Here is a 20,372-nt window from a genome sequence, read left to right on the forward strand (position 1 = left end):
AATTGGTGGATCTGTGAAGTCTTCAGCAGACCTTCTCGTCAACATTAGTACACATTTAAGACATGCATTTTTTAAAATCTTATTTAACTGCGTTAGTATTATACAATATAAACATATTATGTATTTGAAAATTGAATATTATGTTCTTTGTTATCAGAAGCCTACGCTTCGATACAAAGTTTTCTTTCTTTTCTTTTTCAAACAAAAACATAATTTTAACGTTATTACTGTTTGTTGGATTTCGTGCAAAGCTATTCAATGTACTCTGTGATATTTGCGCTAACCATCCCTAATTTTGGAATAATAGACTAAAGGGAAGGCGTGTACTCAACATCACCCACCTAATCGAATAGTGGGATTTGAGTATTTTTGATGAGAACAGGATGTGAATCACGGAACCTCAGATCTACAATCATTTTTTTTTAAAGCAAAGAATGGCTTGCAATGAGCTTTTCACACAATGTACTTCGACACTGATATCAATCATTAATGTTATAATTAGTAGTTTATACGATCAGTTACGGATAATTACTGAGTTTTTGTTTTTATTTAGTAATGTAATTAGATTTTACTCTGGGTTTTGGATATCAATCTGCTGTCGGCTTCAAAGTAGTTTTGATAAAAATCGTATGTTGCAGCAAAAACGAAAAAAAAAAGAATGAAACTTCCCATTTTCTGCGTAGAGAACTTTTTCAGTAATTAGTTAAATTAACTGCAATATTGATGTTAATTTTGTTCAAAAGATTTCATGTTACTTAGAGGGGCGGGCTGGGCGTGGCCTAATATTTAGTTTGAGAGATGTAAACGCACAATCTTACTCCACACTTTCGGTCCGTAGGCTTCAAACTCCACTATTCGACTGGAATAACCCAAGAGCTGATGGCAGATATTGTTGACTGTCTGTCTGCCATCTTGCCCATCAAGACAAAATAAAATGCGGCTAGTGGAGGTAGTACTTGTGTAACTTCGTGAATATCCGAAAGAAAGAGACAGTCGAAATCATCATGAAACCCTGTAACCAGCATAGTTATGGATCTGCATGTAATTTGGTTTTTAAATTGTTTGAAAAAAACAACAACAGCATGGAATGTAGAGTCAATTGGTAACCAGACTTTAAAAAAAATTATTTAGGTTTTTAATTAAACATGGAAACAATAAACAAACAATGTGTTTTATTTTTCAAGTATTACCCGAATTGGAATGAAAGTTCCACCATTATGTTTTTAGATTTCATTATTTGTTGTATTGGTAATTGTTTTAATTTCGGCTATTGTTTCAGTATAATCGTGTGGCAATATCACGTGTTAGTGGGGGTAAAATGTTTTTTGACAAAAGCAAGATCACAAGAACTAGGGATGCTGAAAGTGACATACGAGTAGGACCATGCGTGCGTGATTTCCATAAGAAAAACACACATACACATTGAACAAAATTTGAATCCCTATATATATATATATATATATAGAAAAATATATTTTGAATTTTGAATCCCTATATATATATATATATATATAGAAAAATATATATATAGGGATTCAAATTTTGTTCAATGTGTATGTGTGTTTTTCTTATAGCAAAGCCACATCGAGCTATGTCCACACGAAAGGAATCGAGCCCTGTTTTTAGTGTTGTAAAATTCTAGACTTATCGCTGTCCCAGTGGGAACAATTTTGTTCAATGGTTTTTAGCACCCCAAATACTAAACGTGTTTCAGCTTCAATAGCCAGAAGTGTAAGTCATTAGAGCTTTTGAAATACTGGAAATTGAACAAACACATTAATAACTCATTTTGGAGTATCCAATTTCACAATTTCTCTTTATGTAAACTATGTAAAAGTCAACTGGATGTGCACTAAAATGTCTGGATAAGGTCATAGAAGATGAAATACATCACGTAATCGAAACAACAATGATGACCATTAGGAATCATTAGTATTTGTCCAGGATCTCATTGTCAACTTCAAGGCAAGTAGCAGCAAAACGCCAACTTAGAATTTTCATAAGTTTTGCTTAAGATAAGAATATTTGCTTTAGCCCTATAACTGGTTGTATAACACCAGGCAGTTAGTTTGAATAAGAGCGTCAGGTTTGTTTGTTTTTAATTTCGCGTAAAACTACATGATGGCCTGCTCTAGCCATCCCTAATTTAGCAGTGTAAGGCTAAAAGGAAGGCAATTGATCAACACCATCCACTGCCAACTTTTGTGTTACTATTTTACCAACGAATAGTAGAATTGAGCGTCATATTATAACGCCCCCACGGTTAAAAGGACGAGCATCTTCGCCAACGGAGATTCGAACTCACAATCTTCAGGTTGCGAGGGGAGCACCTTATCCACCAGGCTGAGAAAAAAACAATTTTTCTTGTATTACATAATGAAAATATACTGTTTAATGTTATATGGATATGTATCGTACTCAGTTGTGCGACCTTTCTGGAGTGCAATCAGACCAGATTTTATACTTTCAACTTTCACAAATTAATTAATACTCGATGCCAGGATTGTAATAGTGTGGTTGTTGATAAGTACAAAGTTACATAATAGGCTAACTGTGGTCTGCTCACCATGGGTATGGAAACTTGATTTTTAACGTCCTAAGTCTATAGACTTACTGCTGAACCACTGGAGGAGGGGGCAAGATGGCCTAAGTTGACAAATATATTCATAGAGATCACAAACTAGCTAGCAAGAAATACAATATAGCTATGGTAAAGTTAAACTTGTAAAACGCAAAATAAGTGTAAATGTAAAAAGAGATTGGTAATTAAACGTAAACATTCTTTGGGCACTTTAAAGTTAGGAACACTGGCAGCTAGCTTTAACATAACATAATGCTTAGAGACAACAAGAGACCTGTTGGTCCATCTCGGATGTCTCATCCACTAAATAAAACTATTAAATAAAAAATAAAGCCAGCCCTTATCATTCATATATCTATCAAGCTTTCTTTTAACAATATTCAAATAACTCTACCCTTTTCGTAACTTAAACTAGCTAAAGATGACGCTGTGCAGCAGGAGTAAAAGAATTGTTGTTACAGTGGGTAAAATACAAAACATGTTCCAATACGTAGTTTCAGAACGAGTTTGATAAATTACGTGAAAACTTGATGGAGTTGATGTTGAAATTTATATAACAGAACAAACAAACTTTATTCAACAAATATTATTTGCATCAATTGGAAAAAAGGTAATTACCCGAGATACATTTCGTGAATACATTACATTCTTAACTTCTATGAAACATTAACGTCAATACCATGTTTATGTTTCTATTGAAAATTGCAAATTGACCTCAAATTATTGAAATTCGAAAATCTTTTATACTAAGAAAGCTGAGGTACCCATGATTTGTCCAAATTTTGAACATAAAAAAATGTAGTGTTGGATGATAATTAACACAAAAATCCCAACTTTTACACAATTTATTTGTCACATATTATTACACTATTTATTATTACCCCATAAAATGTTTTGTCTAAGCTGTGTAACAATTTTTTTTTTACTTTTTGTTTCAAAGTTTCTTAGAAGAAAATAACATGATATTAAAATTTTGGATTTGTTCTAAAGTTTTAAAACCACCTTTTCAAAGTATATTTTATGTGGAAGAATTTCGCATATATAAAATAAATATTTAAACTGTTAGTATAATAAATGTTTGTGTTTTCCGGTTATTTTCCGAGAAAACAAAAACATACCAGAGAGGCAAAATTTCAAGAAATTTATCAACCTTGCAAGGTATACCTGAGTATTAATGTCCCTATACAATACAACACACACACACACATTCTAAATGTAATTAAGTTGGTTCCTGAAAACGTTCAGAAATTTGCACAATAATGAAATTCCTTGATAAAATAAGCTTATGTTTCTGTCGTATATATTTTTATCTTTTACAAAACGTTCTGGATAAAAATTTCGAACTCCATGTTTTAAAGGAGTTCAAGTATTTTTGTAAATCCTTGAATAGTAAACAAGTACCACCAGATTGGAAAATTAGCTAATGCCACTCGTATCTTCAAGAGAGGCAATAGAAGTTGTTCCAGTAATTATAGGCCTATTAGTTTTACATCAGTTATTGTTAATAATAGGTCCTTAATCTTGGGCTCTTCACCTTAGGAAAGACATCGAGTTCTTGGAAAGGGTTCAGAGGAGGGTTACTAAAATTACACCTTGGATGGAGGACTTGTCATACGAGAAGAGATTAAGAAAAGTTAAAGGATATCTGATTGAAGTGTTTAAGATTGTAACAGGAATTAATAATGTTGATACATCATATATTTTCATACTTAACAGCAAGAGGTATAGAACTTGGGGACACAAATATAGATTTAGGCAAGGTAGAATCTAGCCGTCTTCAGCTAAGACAATTTTATTTTTCAAATAGGGTGGTTCGTCTATGGAATGGATTGCATTCAGATGTTGTGAAGGAAGTAAATTTGTGTGATTAATGATCGCTATATAGTATATAATTGTGTAACACAATCACCCTTTAAATTTTATTCACCAAAAAATTAATTTATGATATATGTTGTAAAAAAAAAAATTCAGCTAACCATACGTGCAAAATATTTAATGTTAGGAGGGTGTGTTTGTCCACACATAGTTATATAGTATCACAGTCACAAGAGTATGTATGTATAGAATATATTTGGAAGAAAGACAGATGTTAGAGATACTGATGTATAAATAAAGGAGGGTGTTGTTCAGTATGTCAGTGAATGATGTACTGAAGAAATGTGTTCAGGATGTCAGTGAATGATGTACTGAAGGAATGTGGTGTTCAGGATGTCAGTGAATGATGTACTGAAGGAATGTGGTGTTCAGGATATCGGTGAGTGACGTATTGAATGAATACTGATGTTCAGGATGTCAGTGAATGAACAGACTGAATGGATGTTTATTAATATTTTGTGTCAAATATTCACATTTGAGGCATGATAATAAAACACCTAGAACATGAACATACAAGTGTGTAGGTTTGCATATTCTATGGTTACCTTCAGTTTAACATTATCAATCTAGTGGTGACAATAAATGACATTCCACTCTTATTTTTAATCACTTTATTATGGTACAGCCCATAGGAACATCTTAAGAAATAGAAGTATCAGCAAACACTGAAAACATAAGGTAAAAAAAACAATTTACCTGATAGATAGAGGTTTACTTTGCAAATTAAAACTAATACAAGTCAGACATCTAAACAATGGTGAACAAAGTATTAAATTAATAGCTAATAAAAGCTAAAGAAAGTTATCATAGATCAATGAAAATTTTATAATAAATTTTAACCATAACATTCAGGATAATACAAAAGCTAGTTGCTTTAGAGCAGTGTACTAATTATTTTTAATTTCAAACTGTTTCATAATAACGTTTGAGTACAGGACGTAAGTATGGTTTACCAACTGACAAAAGGTTAATCAGTATTTACTGATGTTGGAAATCAAATTAATTCATAAAAACGAGTTTTAAAAGTAAATCAAGTAAATTTTGGATCATCCAGTAGATAGAGTTGTATAGATAGAGAAGTTATAGGTGCTGTAAGTTTTTGTGAGTTTTCATAGCTCTTCTACTAGATGTAAAATATAAATTATTCTAATGATTAAATAAATAATGACAGACAATACAAGTGCATTCAATGTAGAAGTAAACTTTATAACTATTTCACATATAAGCTACTGATTCAAATTCATATATATATAAGCTAATGATCTGAAAACATTGATCTAATATTCCTATATTCAAACTTTGGAAAAAATTGAAATTATAGCTACTTATAATTGGTTATTCAAAACGAATTTATTACAGAGCTACACCTGTATGGAACTTCACATAGCACTTAAATTATTTTAATTATTGAAATACACAATCTATACTTTATTTTAAGTAAAACAAAAAGTGATACACTCTCTTTAACCTTTTTGGCAGGTTGCTAAATTTTTACAGTTTAGGTTTATATTGACCAAAAATTAATTAATAATTGAACTGTGACAGTTTTTGTAATACAATTTGTACACTTAACTTATAGAGAGTATTAATAAAGCTACATTGCACAACAGACAATCAGTCTACCTCACTCGAAATATAGTACTAAGTGTTTCAAAAGCCACTTTCACTGTTCAGATGACTGCATTCAGAAAAACCAATGCATATAATGTCATGATGTTTTCTTAGAGTAGCTATAATCTATCCATTACAGAGACTTAAATCCCAAAGTTCAGTATTATAAGTCTATAAACTTAATGCTGACCCCTAAACAACCACAATGTGGTGAAAGTCAGTCTCTAGACCACTTTGACCACCATGAGGAAAACAATGTACATAGCCATGTGGTGCATCATTGTCACTACAGGCACACATGACATTGTTCAAAATAATATTTAAAATAGCTTAGAACAAGTTGTTTCAATGTGTATGTATTTTCCACAAGATATACTTCTCAGCACAGCAAGCTTCACAATACTATAACCATCAGATATCTGGTATCCAGTGATTTGAACAACAAGAATAACTTACATAACACTAGATATATTTTTAACCAGTTTACAACAATATCTTTTTTCATCTTTATTTATTCAAATATATAATTAATAAATTATTTAATACCTTTAAACAATAAAATCATTTACAATTTAATAAGATATAAAAATCATGTTAAGACATACAACATGCTAAAAATATTCACCTACTCTTTTTGTATTTCCTAAGTATACATACAAATTTGTATTTAATGTGATTAAAGTGCCTATAATGATAAAACAAACAAAATGAATTTCATGTTAAAACAATGGGTGAAAACACAAGGTACAAGGGCAACTCAAGAAATTGCAATGTGAAAATTCAGTTTTTCAAGTTACTTCAAGATAGCTAGTTTTTGTTTGTGATTAAGCATGAAGCTACACAAATGGGCTATCCATGCTCTGTCCACCATGGGTATCAAAACCCAGATTCTAGCACTGTAAGTCCACAGACATACTACTGTGCCAGGATAGCTGATAAAAATATATTGTGGGTCTTCTTAAGGTTTGAAGAAAATTTAAAGCAACTCTAATCACTTATACTTATCCAGTTCAGTATGAAGTCAACAACCATTACAATGATAAACACTAATTCCTGCTACATTTCATTAGTTCCCTTGCCAACTGAAAGACATATCTTCATCCTTAACTACTGATTTATTGGGAGAAAAAAACACTTTTTCACAGTTGGATGTTTTTCCAACTAGCATAATATTTCACAATAATACTGTAAATTTCAACTTATGATATTATTATCCTTAATTCCTAAATAAGACACTTTTCATACATCATTTTGCTCCATTTATCATCATATCTGTGCTAAATAGTATGTGAGCAATTAAAAATTCACATAATTTGAAAATATTTCTACCATAATGAATGTTACTAATAAACATTAATTATTATTCTTTTCTTTCCCATTTTCAAAATAATTTTAGGAAATACCTCTAGAAATTTAATTTTGTTTTTGTAAAAAAATATTTACATGAAACAAAAGTGTAAATAAACTCACAGAAACTGGTTGAAGCCTACACATTTACAGTGAGAATTAAAATCTATTTAAGGCTTTGTAAGAGAAATTACTTAACAAATTAAGTTAAAGTTATTGTGAACAACTGATCCATTTATTTGTATATTTTTGATACCCTTCTACTGTAATCTAGTACACAATAGTAGAATGTATCAAAAATATCAACTGTTTCAATAAATGTACCTTACTTAGTTATAAAATCCATCTGAAAATTTATACTTTGCAGGTTTCTTCATAAGAACCAAAAGTTTGCTCTCAAATCTTGATTTTCCATAATACTAAGCTCAGAAAACCAAAAAATAATATATGTTTATGTACAAACTATACAAACAGTAGACAAAAAATGCTATGATAGTTATATAAATAGACGAGAAATAAAAAAAAACACTGCCTCTCAGAAACACAAGTAGTCAACTCTCATATTTTAATAACACTACATAAAAGTTTATAATAAAAATTATGAACATTTCAACTTTATCTTTAAAGGTAAACTACATCAACAGCTAAGATATAAATATTCTTTTTAGATAACAGTTTAACAGCACAACAGCAACACAACATGTTAGCACTGGACATCAACTAGAAACATTTTCTTAAAGTGAAACACACATTATGTAAAAAGTGAAGTAGAAAATTTTAGGAATGGTAAGAACTTATTTCAACAATTCACATGTAAGGGTGTAACACCACAACAGCAAATTAAAAGGAAAATATAAATTTACCCAAAGAGTATTTCAAGTAACTGCTCTTTAACAAAGAGTAGTCATTTGAATTTCCCTTTAAATAAATAATTTTCAGTTTTAATTCATTGTGCTTACAAAGAGAAGTAACTTGAAACTTCCCTTAAATACACATCTATATTTTCTTTTTATTCACTGTCACAACACTACAACATTGCTTGTGAATTATTCAAATTGTTAACATTATACAGAGTCTACAATCAACTAAAAACTTTGTGTTTTGAGGTATCCATCAATTTTTGTTCCTGTGCAATGGAATCTCAAAAGTAGTTGAGCTGCCATAACTTTATATGAATATTTCATTAAGAATATAGTTAAATGTTCAACTATGTTCTGTGTTCTTTTTACAAGGCTGTAATCAGATACATGAAAATCATTACAAAACTACCAATATTATTCTTCATGCTGGTATATTAGAGACAAGTAATATACACTAAGTACTTTATTATTAAAACTAACATGTTTCATCAACACTAGATGTCACCTCAAACTTTTCAAAATATTACAATGTTCTTAAATGTAAGTTTGTTAAATTAATATAATTTAATTTGATAATATTATAGTATTTGTCTCAATATAAATTGCAAATAACATTAAAAAGCAATATTTCAACAACTGGTTTTACTAATATCTTTATATATATAAATTAGTTAATATTTTGTAAAGAATGGATTATTTAATTTTTTTCTAATATTTTTTCAAATTTATTTACATAATTAATAATAGCTTCCTGCATTTCATTTATCGTTAATGTTGCTAGTTTTGCACACATATGACAAGTGATTCTTTGGTACAAATTTTCCATTAGATCACAACCTTGACTAATATTTACAATTCTCCTAACTTTTAGAGAAATACTTCTTATTTATATATTAATTCCTAAGACCAATGAAGTGCCTGCAAGCTATAGTTAAATATATAAAGATTTTTGTATTTCATCTTCATTCAATAAAAAAAAAGTGTTTTATATTGAGTTCACAGAAAGTGTGTTAGAATATGCTACACTACTGACAGCATTTATAGGTGAACATTATACAAATGACATAAAAGAACTGGTCTTCAGTAGTTACTAAACATCTTACAGAATTATTACCACTAGAATAATATAACACCTACAAGTTTATACATTTTTTAATCTTCCCCTGCACAAATAACTACTCTGGAAGCTCTTTTGTACTCATAATTTTTTTTCCTTACTGTAAAGACTCATTAAAATAATATATTCCTAACATTCTAAGTCATAACTTTATTCTAATAAAATACAGACATCAGTTGCAAATCTTTTTATGATGTTCAAGACATCTATGTTTAGAAAATCGTACAATTTACATTCGTGGGAAAACTGAAGGCTAACGTATAGTTTATGAATGATAATAAATTAATACCAGAAACACAATATTTCATAACTATATGTACTCTTTTTCAAAGTTATATAAGCACAGAAAAGTTAACACCAAACCAAAGATAACTTAATATCTGATTGTATCAAATTAAAAGGAATTTAGCTTTTTCTAATAATTCTGAATTATTTTACTCTAAATAATATTACAACAGGTACATTATTAACAGTTTCAACAGCTTTTGAGCAAATCTAACCTCATATTTGTTTCAACATTACTTGTTAAATTTTTATTTTCACAAATTTAATTTAAACTGAGTATTTCTTTTACACAAGCAATAATTATGTGAAATCTTGATCTATTTTCTATACTAGCTTAAGTTTTATTAAGTCACAACTTTATTGGATGACATTTCATAGGAGATTTGAACATTAGACACAACTTTCAATTGAATAACCCAACTGTACAGAAACTGGTGTTGCGTATACAGATAAAACAACGAGTGTTTTTTATGATTCACAATGAAACAGAAGCAACATTTACTCTGAAAGCGTCACCATTACTTCTGACATGACCATTGTTTTCCATCTGGAGATTGCTGAATGAAGGGTCTGCCTCATCTAGGACTCTGTTGTCAATTAAACTGTCCAGTGCTCGATAAAGAAAGAAGTAATCGTCCTACAGTACCACAGGTTTTCATTATTATTTCATATTAGAAGTAAATATATTTACACAACCTAACCTGAAACAATTCGATAACCTACAATTCTATTTAATTATTACACAGAAGTAACACTACCTCATAACAACACTTTTACTTAACAATACTAAAATAATTCAACTTTCTAACTATAGTCTTCCATAATAATCCTGAAGTAATATAGCTTTGTAATAATACTCTTTCATTATCATACTAAAACAATACAATCTTTTAACAATACCAGTTATCCGTAACAATAATAAAATAATACCTGTAAACAATATTCTTACATTATAATCCTATAACAATAATAAGATATTCTTATAATACTCTTCCATAAACATCCTATGGTAATATAATCAATTAACAATAGTTTTCAATAATCATTTTAAAATAATACACCCTCTAAATAATATTCTTTTACAATAATTCTAAAAATAATCCTAAAGTAATACTCTTACAATAATTTAAAAATAATATTTATATCTCTAAGATATTACAGCCTTTTGTTTATATTATTCTATAGAAATTTATATTTATTTCAAGAGAACAATTTTACCTGAGTCTTCCAAATTCCTGGTCTTCGCATATGGTACAACTTAGCATACATGTATACATCCACTCTGTCTTCATACTGTAACTGTTTGAAAAGAGTTGTCAGACAGCAGAATGTTGCAGCTTCAGTCCCACCATATCTAAAAACACGTGAAAATACTTTTAAAAAGTAGTATCAAACTGTGTATATTGTTAATTTGATCAAACTTGTATTATTATCACATGCAAGAGGGATCATAATACCGCTGGTGTTTTTTAACTTTATTTGTCAGTATAATCATGGAAAAAGTGCTTCTGATCCCATTGGTTAATTTGATCAAAACTTGTACTGTTATCACATGCAAAAGGGATCACAATACTGCTGGTGTGTTTTTTATATGCCAATACAATCATGGAACGCATTTCTAATCCCATTGGTTGTTAGTGAAACAATCTAACAAAACCTGTGCTCATATTTACCTGTCAATTACAATCATTGGTCCATTCTGGTACTCAAGATGCCATTCCTGAACTAGATGCACGAGGCCAAACACACAGCTGAGAGGAGAACAAATTTCGGGCCATCCTGAGCACTGGATAACTCGACACATTACTTCATATTCATCCTGAAGAGCTTGGAGGATGAAGTCACGAGTGATGAAGCTACCTTGGTATGACTCTTCTGCTTGTTTGACCCTAAATGTGCTATACACCGATTCTTGACCTTTCTCAGGCCAGAAGCTTGGATACTCCTACGTATATTGAAACTTTAAGATAAAGTTATTTCTAAAATTTTAAGAAAACTATCACCATCATATAACTTTAAGATTCCTAAACTAAGTTGTTTAATTAATAAACAAATTTAATACATATTTAAAAATGGCTGGTATGGCTTGAGAAAATTTTTTATGTAAAGGAGCAAACAACGTTTCAACCTTCTTCAGTTATCACAAAGAAAGAAAGAGGTAGCTGACCACCTGTTTGAAGGGGGTTGTGTAATTGAGTATAGGAATATAGAGGGCATGATTAGATGTTTAATTATATTTATTAATATAGGTATAAAGGTGTTCCTTTCTGTTGGTTTATTTTGGGCTTGAGTTGTTGTAAAAGTAAGGCTTCTTTAATTTTGCTTTTGTTTATGTTTGTTTCTTTATTTAGTATTTGGATGTTTTCTATGGTTATGTTGTGTTTACTTGATTTGCAGTGTTCAAAAATGTGTGAAGGTGACTTTTTATGTTCTTTGAATAAATTTAATAAAAAATAACTTCTTTACATTCAGGGTTCATTTCAACTTAAGAGATTCTGTGAGTCACAGGAAAATTAAAGTGACTTTGCTGACTTGACAGATACAGATATGTGAAACATTATTTATTGAAGCTAGTAATTCATGCTTTAAATGCTCTTACTATTGAAGCTTCTTTTTATTCACTATTAGTGAATCTGTATACAAGGTTAAAATACTTTTGATAAAGTCAGGGCTGGATTACTCCATATCTAGCAATACTTTTTGTCTGCACTTTGGCATGATGATACATTAATCTTCACAGACATCTAGACTGGTTGTTAAAAGGGCTGAATTTCAGGGTTTGTTTGTTTTGGAATTTTGTACAAAACTACACAAGTGTTATCTGCATATAGTTATCATTAATTTTGAATTCACAGACTGGAGGGAATGAAGCTAATTAATATTGCCCATAATCAACTATGGGGTTACTCTTGTCTCATTGAATAGAAGTAAATCACTTCTATAGTACACCATTGGCCCCAAACTAAAAGATGTATAACTCATAGTGGGAACATGCTAATTACATTACTAGTCATACCCAACCCATGTAGCATAATGGATTATAAGGTTAATAAACATGACTGTTAAACAGTTTTAAAAACATCATACTTTTAAAACAATGTTTTTGTAGATATTCAACACATTTGAAAACTGTAAAACAAATTATTGTTTATGATGATGATAAACCTAAGTGAAGTAAAATTATATTTTAAAGACAGCTGGTATGAGTATTAAAAACTTTAATTAAAATAAGATACAGAACAATGTTTTGACCTTCTCATGTCATCTTTAGGTTAACAGGTTCTATAATTTATTTCAATTAAAGTTTTAATAACCATACCAGCCATCTTTAAAATACAAATTATTGTTTAATGGCTGATCTCATATACTGTTCAATAGTTTTAAAAACAGGTTACCTTTAAATTTGTCTAGACGTAAATGACCTGATTTCATTCAACAGTGAACTCTCATCTGTTTGTTTTAAAATGTAATTTATTCATATTCCTGAGACCAAACTCAAAAGATTATCCAGTAAAAACATTTTTAATTTTTGCTTTTACAAATTTAATTTTAATAACAAAGGAAGGAAGCATTTTTAATACAACTGTTATAACTAGCACCTTGTACAGGATATAAATTCTGCCCCTCCTCAAAAAACTCTAATCTATCCTTATTTTCAAAGATGCAAACTCAGACCTCTCATAGGTCAGCCTCGTGCCCTCTACAGGTCAGTGCTCTATGCAGACACACTGATCATATTAACCTTGGTACAGCCTTGACCACAAGTTAGAAGTGAGAAACAGAATTTGAGATTTTTACTAAGTAAAAAAAATTAAAAAAAAAACTTCCATACACAATGATTTATCATGTTAATTGAAAACTGTATTTTAGAATGATATAGAGGAATACTCTAGAAAACTGTTAATAAGTTTAACTTTCTACTAATGTATGATATCACAGCTTAACTTACCTTTTCATCAATGTATGAGAGCAGAACTATTGTTTGAGTGTTATGATCCCACACCATTTGCCAAAAGTCAATCACTGTTTCATATGTAGGATGTTGGGTCACGATGAACTCTTTCATTTTATTAAAGCCCTGTAAGAAGTACACTCAATAATGGAGCATTCAAATAACTGGTTACAAAAATTCATAATAGATCATCCAAATAACTGGTTACATGAGCATTTGATAAATGGTTATGGAATGTGATAACAAAGCATTCAATTACTGGTTATAAAACTTGATAACAGAGCATTCAAATAACTGGTTATAGAACTTGGCAACAGAATATTTAAATAAATAGATACGATAATGTTTTTTGGTAGACTCTATAATTTATAAGAGGAGGCAGTATACAATACACATACAATGTTATAAATAATAAACAAATGGTTCACACAGAAGTAGTAAGTATAAAAATATATAAATTGTTTTATTCTACAATCATTGAAATTAGAGATTTATTTTATTACCCATGGAAGTTATCAGAATACATGCAATTCATTTGATTTTTGAATATCTACAATATTATAATTTATTTATAAATATAAATGTTAAACACATAAATATCTGATCAAGAAATTATTATTACCATATTTAAAAATAAGGTGCTCAACTGTTCATAATACTTCTACAAAAGTATTTCCCATAATTCAAAACACAACTAAATGAATTCTGAGTATAATGAATAACTGTAATTATTCTGAAAAATTATTTTGTATAATTTTATCATTAGAACAAAGGAAAATATATAATATAAATATAAAAAGTGATACAGATATATGTTTTAAAAGAATGGTTAATAATGGAATAAACATTGGTTCATACTGTACTTTTTTCCTCACTTCTACACAAGTAATAGTAATTAAACTGAGTACAAGTTACCATTAGGAAAGTAGCATTAATATAATCTGATCCATCAGTTCCAGGTTTTGGAGTTATATGGACTCTGTGAGATTCAATAGGAATAAGGTTGAGGGATCGGTTCTTTCCTTTATTACATGGCTTCAGAGCAGAAACAACGTTGAAATCTTTGGCTCGGAAAGAGGTCACCAGCTGAGCATTGTAAAACAGATGTTTATGTTACCTAAGTATTCTATGATAGGATAAGATTTACACAGGTTTATAAAAAAAAAATTCCAGAAAACCCTGTGTAAATCAAGCTAGAAGTTGTTCAATTAATGTAATATGCATTGTTAATATTATTCATAGACTCTTCTCATGGACAATAGCAACTTTTGCCTCTTCAAACTGTAACCATGTCTGCTTATCCAAAGTAAGACTATACAGCCATACAAGGTAGTGTTAGACTTTTATCTTACTGGTGCCTAAATTATAGTTTTACAAGACTCACAGATACCTACCAGTAATACTACTATCATACAGTTGAATAAGAGTAAAATATTTTTAAACAACTCAGTTTTATAAACAGAACACACATAAAAAGTTATACTGAGAAGCAACTGAATAAATTAGGGCAACGAATTGCTGGATTAAAGTTTAGAGAAGTTCACATAATTCACAGAATTATATACTAGATAAAAATCTTTAAAATACAGCACAAAAAACAGGTTGTTAATTGTAATGATCATGAATTGTAAAAACTTACATCAAAATAAAGAAGAATATTTTCTACAGTAATTAGAGTTAAAAATGAACTGTGTAATGAATATAGATAACTGAATAAACACGAACCTTGTTAAATCCTTATTTATGAGGATTAGAATGCATGCATTGTTTCTTCAGTTTGGTACCCTCACTGCTAGTAATATTATCAGCTACAGTAGACCATAAAATTGTTTGTTTGTTTTGAATTTTGTGCAGTGCTACACGAGGGCTATGTAAAAATGTTTTCATGCATGCAAAAATATTCATTACAAGACATTGTTTTAAGTCTAATCAATTTATAATTCCATAAAATTTGTATTCAAAATTAAACTCTAGTTTTTTTTTCCTCTAATTTTCACAGTTGCAAGAGATTAGTTCTATATTTTACATTGGTGCCAAGGGCATAATATGAAAAATATTTAGATTTTTCAACTGTAATGGCACCTAGTGCATATGTCCAGGTCAGAAATACCCAAAAATTTGCAGATATAACCATTTTTATTTTTCAACAACTGCCAGCAGGACAACAGTGAGCCAGCTTCATTAATCACTGAAAGGGTTTAGTCTGGCCCTCTTATAGTACTCTGAAAACTTTAACTGAGGAATATTTCAGAGGTACCACATCTCAAACATTAATCTGCCTTGACTAGACCATTAACTGTTTGAGATTACATATTAACTAAAGAGCTTGACATGTTGCAATAAGAATCACAGCTCTGTGTTTATTGATTGGAAGCAACTTTCAACTCTAAAATAGAAGTGGTTGTTGTGTGGTGTATTTATTGACTGAAAGCAGTTTCAAGTCTAAAGTGGAAGTTGTTATGTACTATGTTTATTGAACAAAAGCGTTTTTCGACCCTAAAGTGGCAGTTATCATTGTGTTTATTGACCAAAAGCAGTTTTCAAGCCTAAAATGGAAGAGGTTGTTGTATATTGTGTTTTACTGTTAAAAAGGCTTACTTGTAACCTATTCAAAAACTCTCATTATGAAATATCTTTAAAGTGAAAAAGCTCAGCATGTGACTTCTCTGAATAAAACTCACCTTAAACTGTTTTTCGATGAGTGGGCAGTGATTTTTTTCTCCGTTGGCTCCCTCTGTTGACTGTAGAGACAGAATATATGGCTGAAGGTGATGACTCGAGACTTCTGTTTCACCACTCTCAATAGCTTCTTGTATGGCCTCATGAATGAAAACGTACTGCTCCTGAAATCAAGATATATTAATAACAGATCATATGAGTACCAAGAATGAACAATCAAGTTTCTTAGTAAACCACTTACAGTTAACTGCTGTTTAAATTTGGGAGTTTGTAATCAATGCATTACCAAACAAAGACTACCTCTTGTCTTTTAGTATTATACACAGATTCGTAAAACTAATGTTTGCTACCAAACTGGTTAAACATTTTTCTACAATGAGCATTGCTTATAAAAATTTATGTAGTGTTACGTAAAAAAATGAAATGATTCATGAAGTTTACAATTCCATCTGTCCGCGTTATCAGCAGTGCCTGGATCAGAACGGTCATCAGTTTGAACACCTGAGATAACTCAAAAGATTCTACACTTGTTTTCTTAAACTTGGATTATGAAACCTAGATATATCTTAATAAACATTGTATCTATAATCATTCAAATTGTGCATATATTTTTTGGGACACCCTGTACTTATTTATATTTATTTTTATTTATATTCTACAGCCAACATGAACTTACTCATGATCTTTGTAATTAAAAAAAAAACATGAAATTCTCTAAATTTTTAATTGATATTATTGCAAGTTATTGGATAATATATGATATTATTATTAAAAAAAAGAACTAGAAAAAGCTGGAATTTACAAATCAGGGATAATTGGTAACATACACATAAATATTAAAATAGTTCCCTATAATAATTATAATAAAATGTAATTCAAGGGGTTTTGACAATAAAATTGAACATTACATGCATTCCACTGAATATGGAGATGAGCAAAACAAATGAAAACTGCATGACATTATTAATAATGAGATTCAGAAAGTACCAAAGGAGAGATTTATGCTAAACAAAACATTTTCAATAAAAATTTTCTACATCCCTAATGTTTCTATTTTGTAATTACTTCTATGTACTTATCACATCTTTGGTTACAAATTGAAAAAAAAAAAAATTATAAGCCTCATTTTGCCTTTTAATAACAATCACTCTTGACTTTCATAAAATTAATCTAAAACGATACAAAATAATCAGGAACTAATCTTAATTAGTTTAATTGTAACCTATCAGAAGAAGTACATAGTGTGCAGACAACTCACCTCTGTCTGAACCAAGTAGTTCCTCTGGTGTCTAATGTGAGTTAAAAAACCACATATATTCACACTTTGTTGATGCCTGATTTGTTTCAACATTGCATCAATAACAATATAGGTTCCAGTCCACCCCACACCAGCACTTTAGCGAAATAAAAAAACAGCAACCTTAGTGTACAAAGGCAGTATATATTAGTTAGTAAATATCATTATCCTTGTGAGATCTAGAAGTTGAGATTTGTCTCTTAAAAGACAAAATGGTTTTCAGTTATGTGTTACTTGAAATAAAACCCACAGATGCTCTTCATTGAAATCTACTGTTACTTGTACAAAATAATCTATGTTACCAACACATTTAGTATTAAAATAAATATAACATAAAATGTGTTGTAACACTTTTAAACCACAATTTCTTGTATATTAGAAGGTTATGAGAAATAATACACAAATTTTATTTCACATTAGAAACACTAATACAATAAACTTGTATTCCATTAAACACTAATACACATTCCATAAAAACACTGATACAAAAAAATCTTGCAGTAAAAAGCAAAGAAGCTGAATTTGACAGATGTCATGTTAAAATATGCCAGTATTATGTAGTATTCATCAGTGTAAGAAGTTGTACAAATCAGACAGTATTATATAACGAATATGAAAATGTCCAATTATTGTGAAAATATTATTAGATATCATATAAAATGCATGACTTGAATGCCTGCATTTAAATTCTAACAGACAAAATCAAGTTTATATAATTTATTCTACAAATCCTAAGACAAGATTAAAGTATCATTAATATTTTGTTATAGTTTATTTTATTCTAATAGCATGCATTATTTGTTTTATAAAAATGTTAATTGTTCTCTAAGAGACTTCCACTGGATGTAGAGGGAGACTAGCACTTTGTCAAAGTGATTGAAGGGGATTAGTGTTTACGGTCTGGCAACAAATGTTAACTTGTTATTTTAAGAGTTCAGACTACTAAGATGTATCAACAGACCCGACATTTTGTTGAAACATGGGACAGACCCACTAGGAAGTTTCCCAGTATCCTAAACAGACAGACTACCACTGACTGAATTATTTTAGATTTTACTCACAAAGTCTTGGAACAAACAAACCTTAAAAGTTAAAAACTACAAAGTACAATTAGTTACACAATTATACACACTAATTTGTAAAGGCTATAAAGTATGCAAAAACCAAATGAATATTTCCATTTGTACCTGCAGTGTACAACAATGGGACCTCCATCCGATGGGTTAGCAGAAGAGGATTTCCAAATAAAGCTTAAAACGGGCAAGGGATGGTCGGGGACTCCATGGTCAGGCCAGTTGGTGTAGTGGTATTGTAACACAGTTCTTTCTGCACACTGTTTCTGTGATTAACAACACGTACACTTTAATAGTGTGTTAGTAGTCCTATATAAAATCAATCATTTATGTTGCTGTGGTAAAAAGAGATAACAATTAATTGCATGACAGGCACTGTTGGGTTAATGATAGTTCTTCAACTTCAAACCTTACATAATTATACAAATACATAACTGTAGAATAGCGTATTATTATTTAAATAAGTTCAACTATTAATAATGATGTCTAGGACACTCCTGAGAATATCAAGATTCTTTACATGTACTCTTACCTCTAATTGTGATGTACTTTATTATAAGATTTTCCAACCCATGAAATAAATAGTATTTTCCTACGGCAATATCTTCTACACACAACACTCACCTTCTTGATTTTAACATTTCGAATGCTGAAAGTTCGAAGAGTGTAAGTAGCCATGACCAACTCATAAATCAACTTCACTTGAATTATCCCATATGTTTCGACCCCTTCTTTAGGCCAGTACATATCACACTTTCTCTAAAAGGCAAAATGTACAACAATAACTTTAAAAGTACAAAATATTGGCTTTCAAAATACTGAATTTTTTTGTACTGATAATAATAAAATGTAAAAAAGTAATGGATAAAAGTATATTAAAATGATCAGACTTAATTAACTAAAACAAGTTAATTCAGAAGATTGGTACCTAAAATTTCAAATGTTCAGTATTCAGTTTTCATTCAATTAGGACCATCAAAAAATTAACACTGGTGAAATACATATTAGAGGGAACTTTATAAAAGTTAATAGTAGGAGTAGCTGCTTGTTCACAAGGAAACATACTCTGATATAACTTCTAAATCACTAAATGCAGCAATTAATTCTTTAGCTGCCACATGCACATTTATGTCCCTTTATAGAGCAGTGCCATCTTGAATTTTGTACCATGAAGAAATGACATTTTCCTTAAAACTGTTCAAAGTTTACCAGTTTTCAAGTTTCAGTTAAAAACCAAGATATTAAAACTTGGGTTTTCTTGTTATTTATGCTGTTGTTGTTTTGAATTAAGCATAAAGCTACACAATGGACCATCTGTGCTCTGCCCACCACAGGTATTGAAACCTGGTTTTTAGTATTGAAAGTCTGCAGACATACCACTGAGCCACTGGGGGGCGTTATTTATTGCATATCTACAAATGAATATGACACTGAAATGGTTAAGTTTATTTTCTATATGTGGCAGTGAATGAGTTAGTGAAACAAGTTAAATATTTTGAGATAAAAATAATTTATAAAAACACAACATTTATTAATATGAAGCACACAGTAATTCTGATTAGGTTTTTACAGCTATATTAATTTATAAATGTATATTAGAGTGGGTTAAAATGATAATATTTATTAGTTTCCAACTCTGACTTCCAGTTGTACTTATTAATTCTTTTTTCAATGACATGCATAAATTTATTACCA

General features: G+C 29.9%; 1 protein-coding gene across 5 annotated transcripts in view; it reads right to left on the reverse strand.

Moving 5' to 3' along the window:
• Positions 1-5,052: 5,052 nt before the first annotated feature.
• The window catches only part of LOC143247230 (putative receptor-type tyrosine-protein phosphatase mosPTP-1), a 97,756-nt gene continuing 82,436 nt past the window's right edge, over positions 5,053-20,372 (reverse strand). For all 5 annotated transcript variants that reach the window (XM_076494941.1, XM_076494940.1, XM_076494939.1 and 2 more), the window contains 9 exons: positions 19,302-19,436; positions 18,792-18,943; positions 17,566-17,701; positions 16,310-16,471; positions 14,544-14,714; positions 13,626-13,754; positions 11,350-11,621; positions 10,895-11,030; positions 5,053-10,313 (listed from right to left, as the gene is read on the reverse strand). In XM_076494941.1, coding sequence (XP_076351056.1) covers positions 10,152-10,313; positions 10,895-11,030; positions 11,350-11,621; positions 13,626-13,754; positions 14,544-14,714; positions 16,310-16,471; positions 17,566-17,701; positions 18,792-18,943; positions 19,302-19,436 — 1,455 coding nt within the window. In that variant the 3' untranslated portion in view covers positions 5,053-10,151. The remainder of the gene's footprint in view (positions 10,314-10,894; positions 11,031-11,349; positions 11,622-13,625; positions 13,755-14,543; positions 14,715-16,309; positions 16,472-17,565; positions 17,702-18,791; positions 18,944-19,301; positions 19,437-20,372) is intronic.

Source organism: Tachypleus tridentatus, chromosome 3 (genome assembly GCF_004210375.1).
Source record: "Tachypleus tridentatus isolate NWPU-2018 chromosome 3, ASM421037v1, whole genome shotgun sequence".
Taxonomy (NCBI): Eukaryota; Metazoa; Arthropoda; class Merostomata; order Xiphosura; family Limulidae; genus Tachypleus; species Tachypleus tridentatus.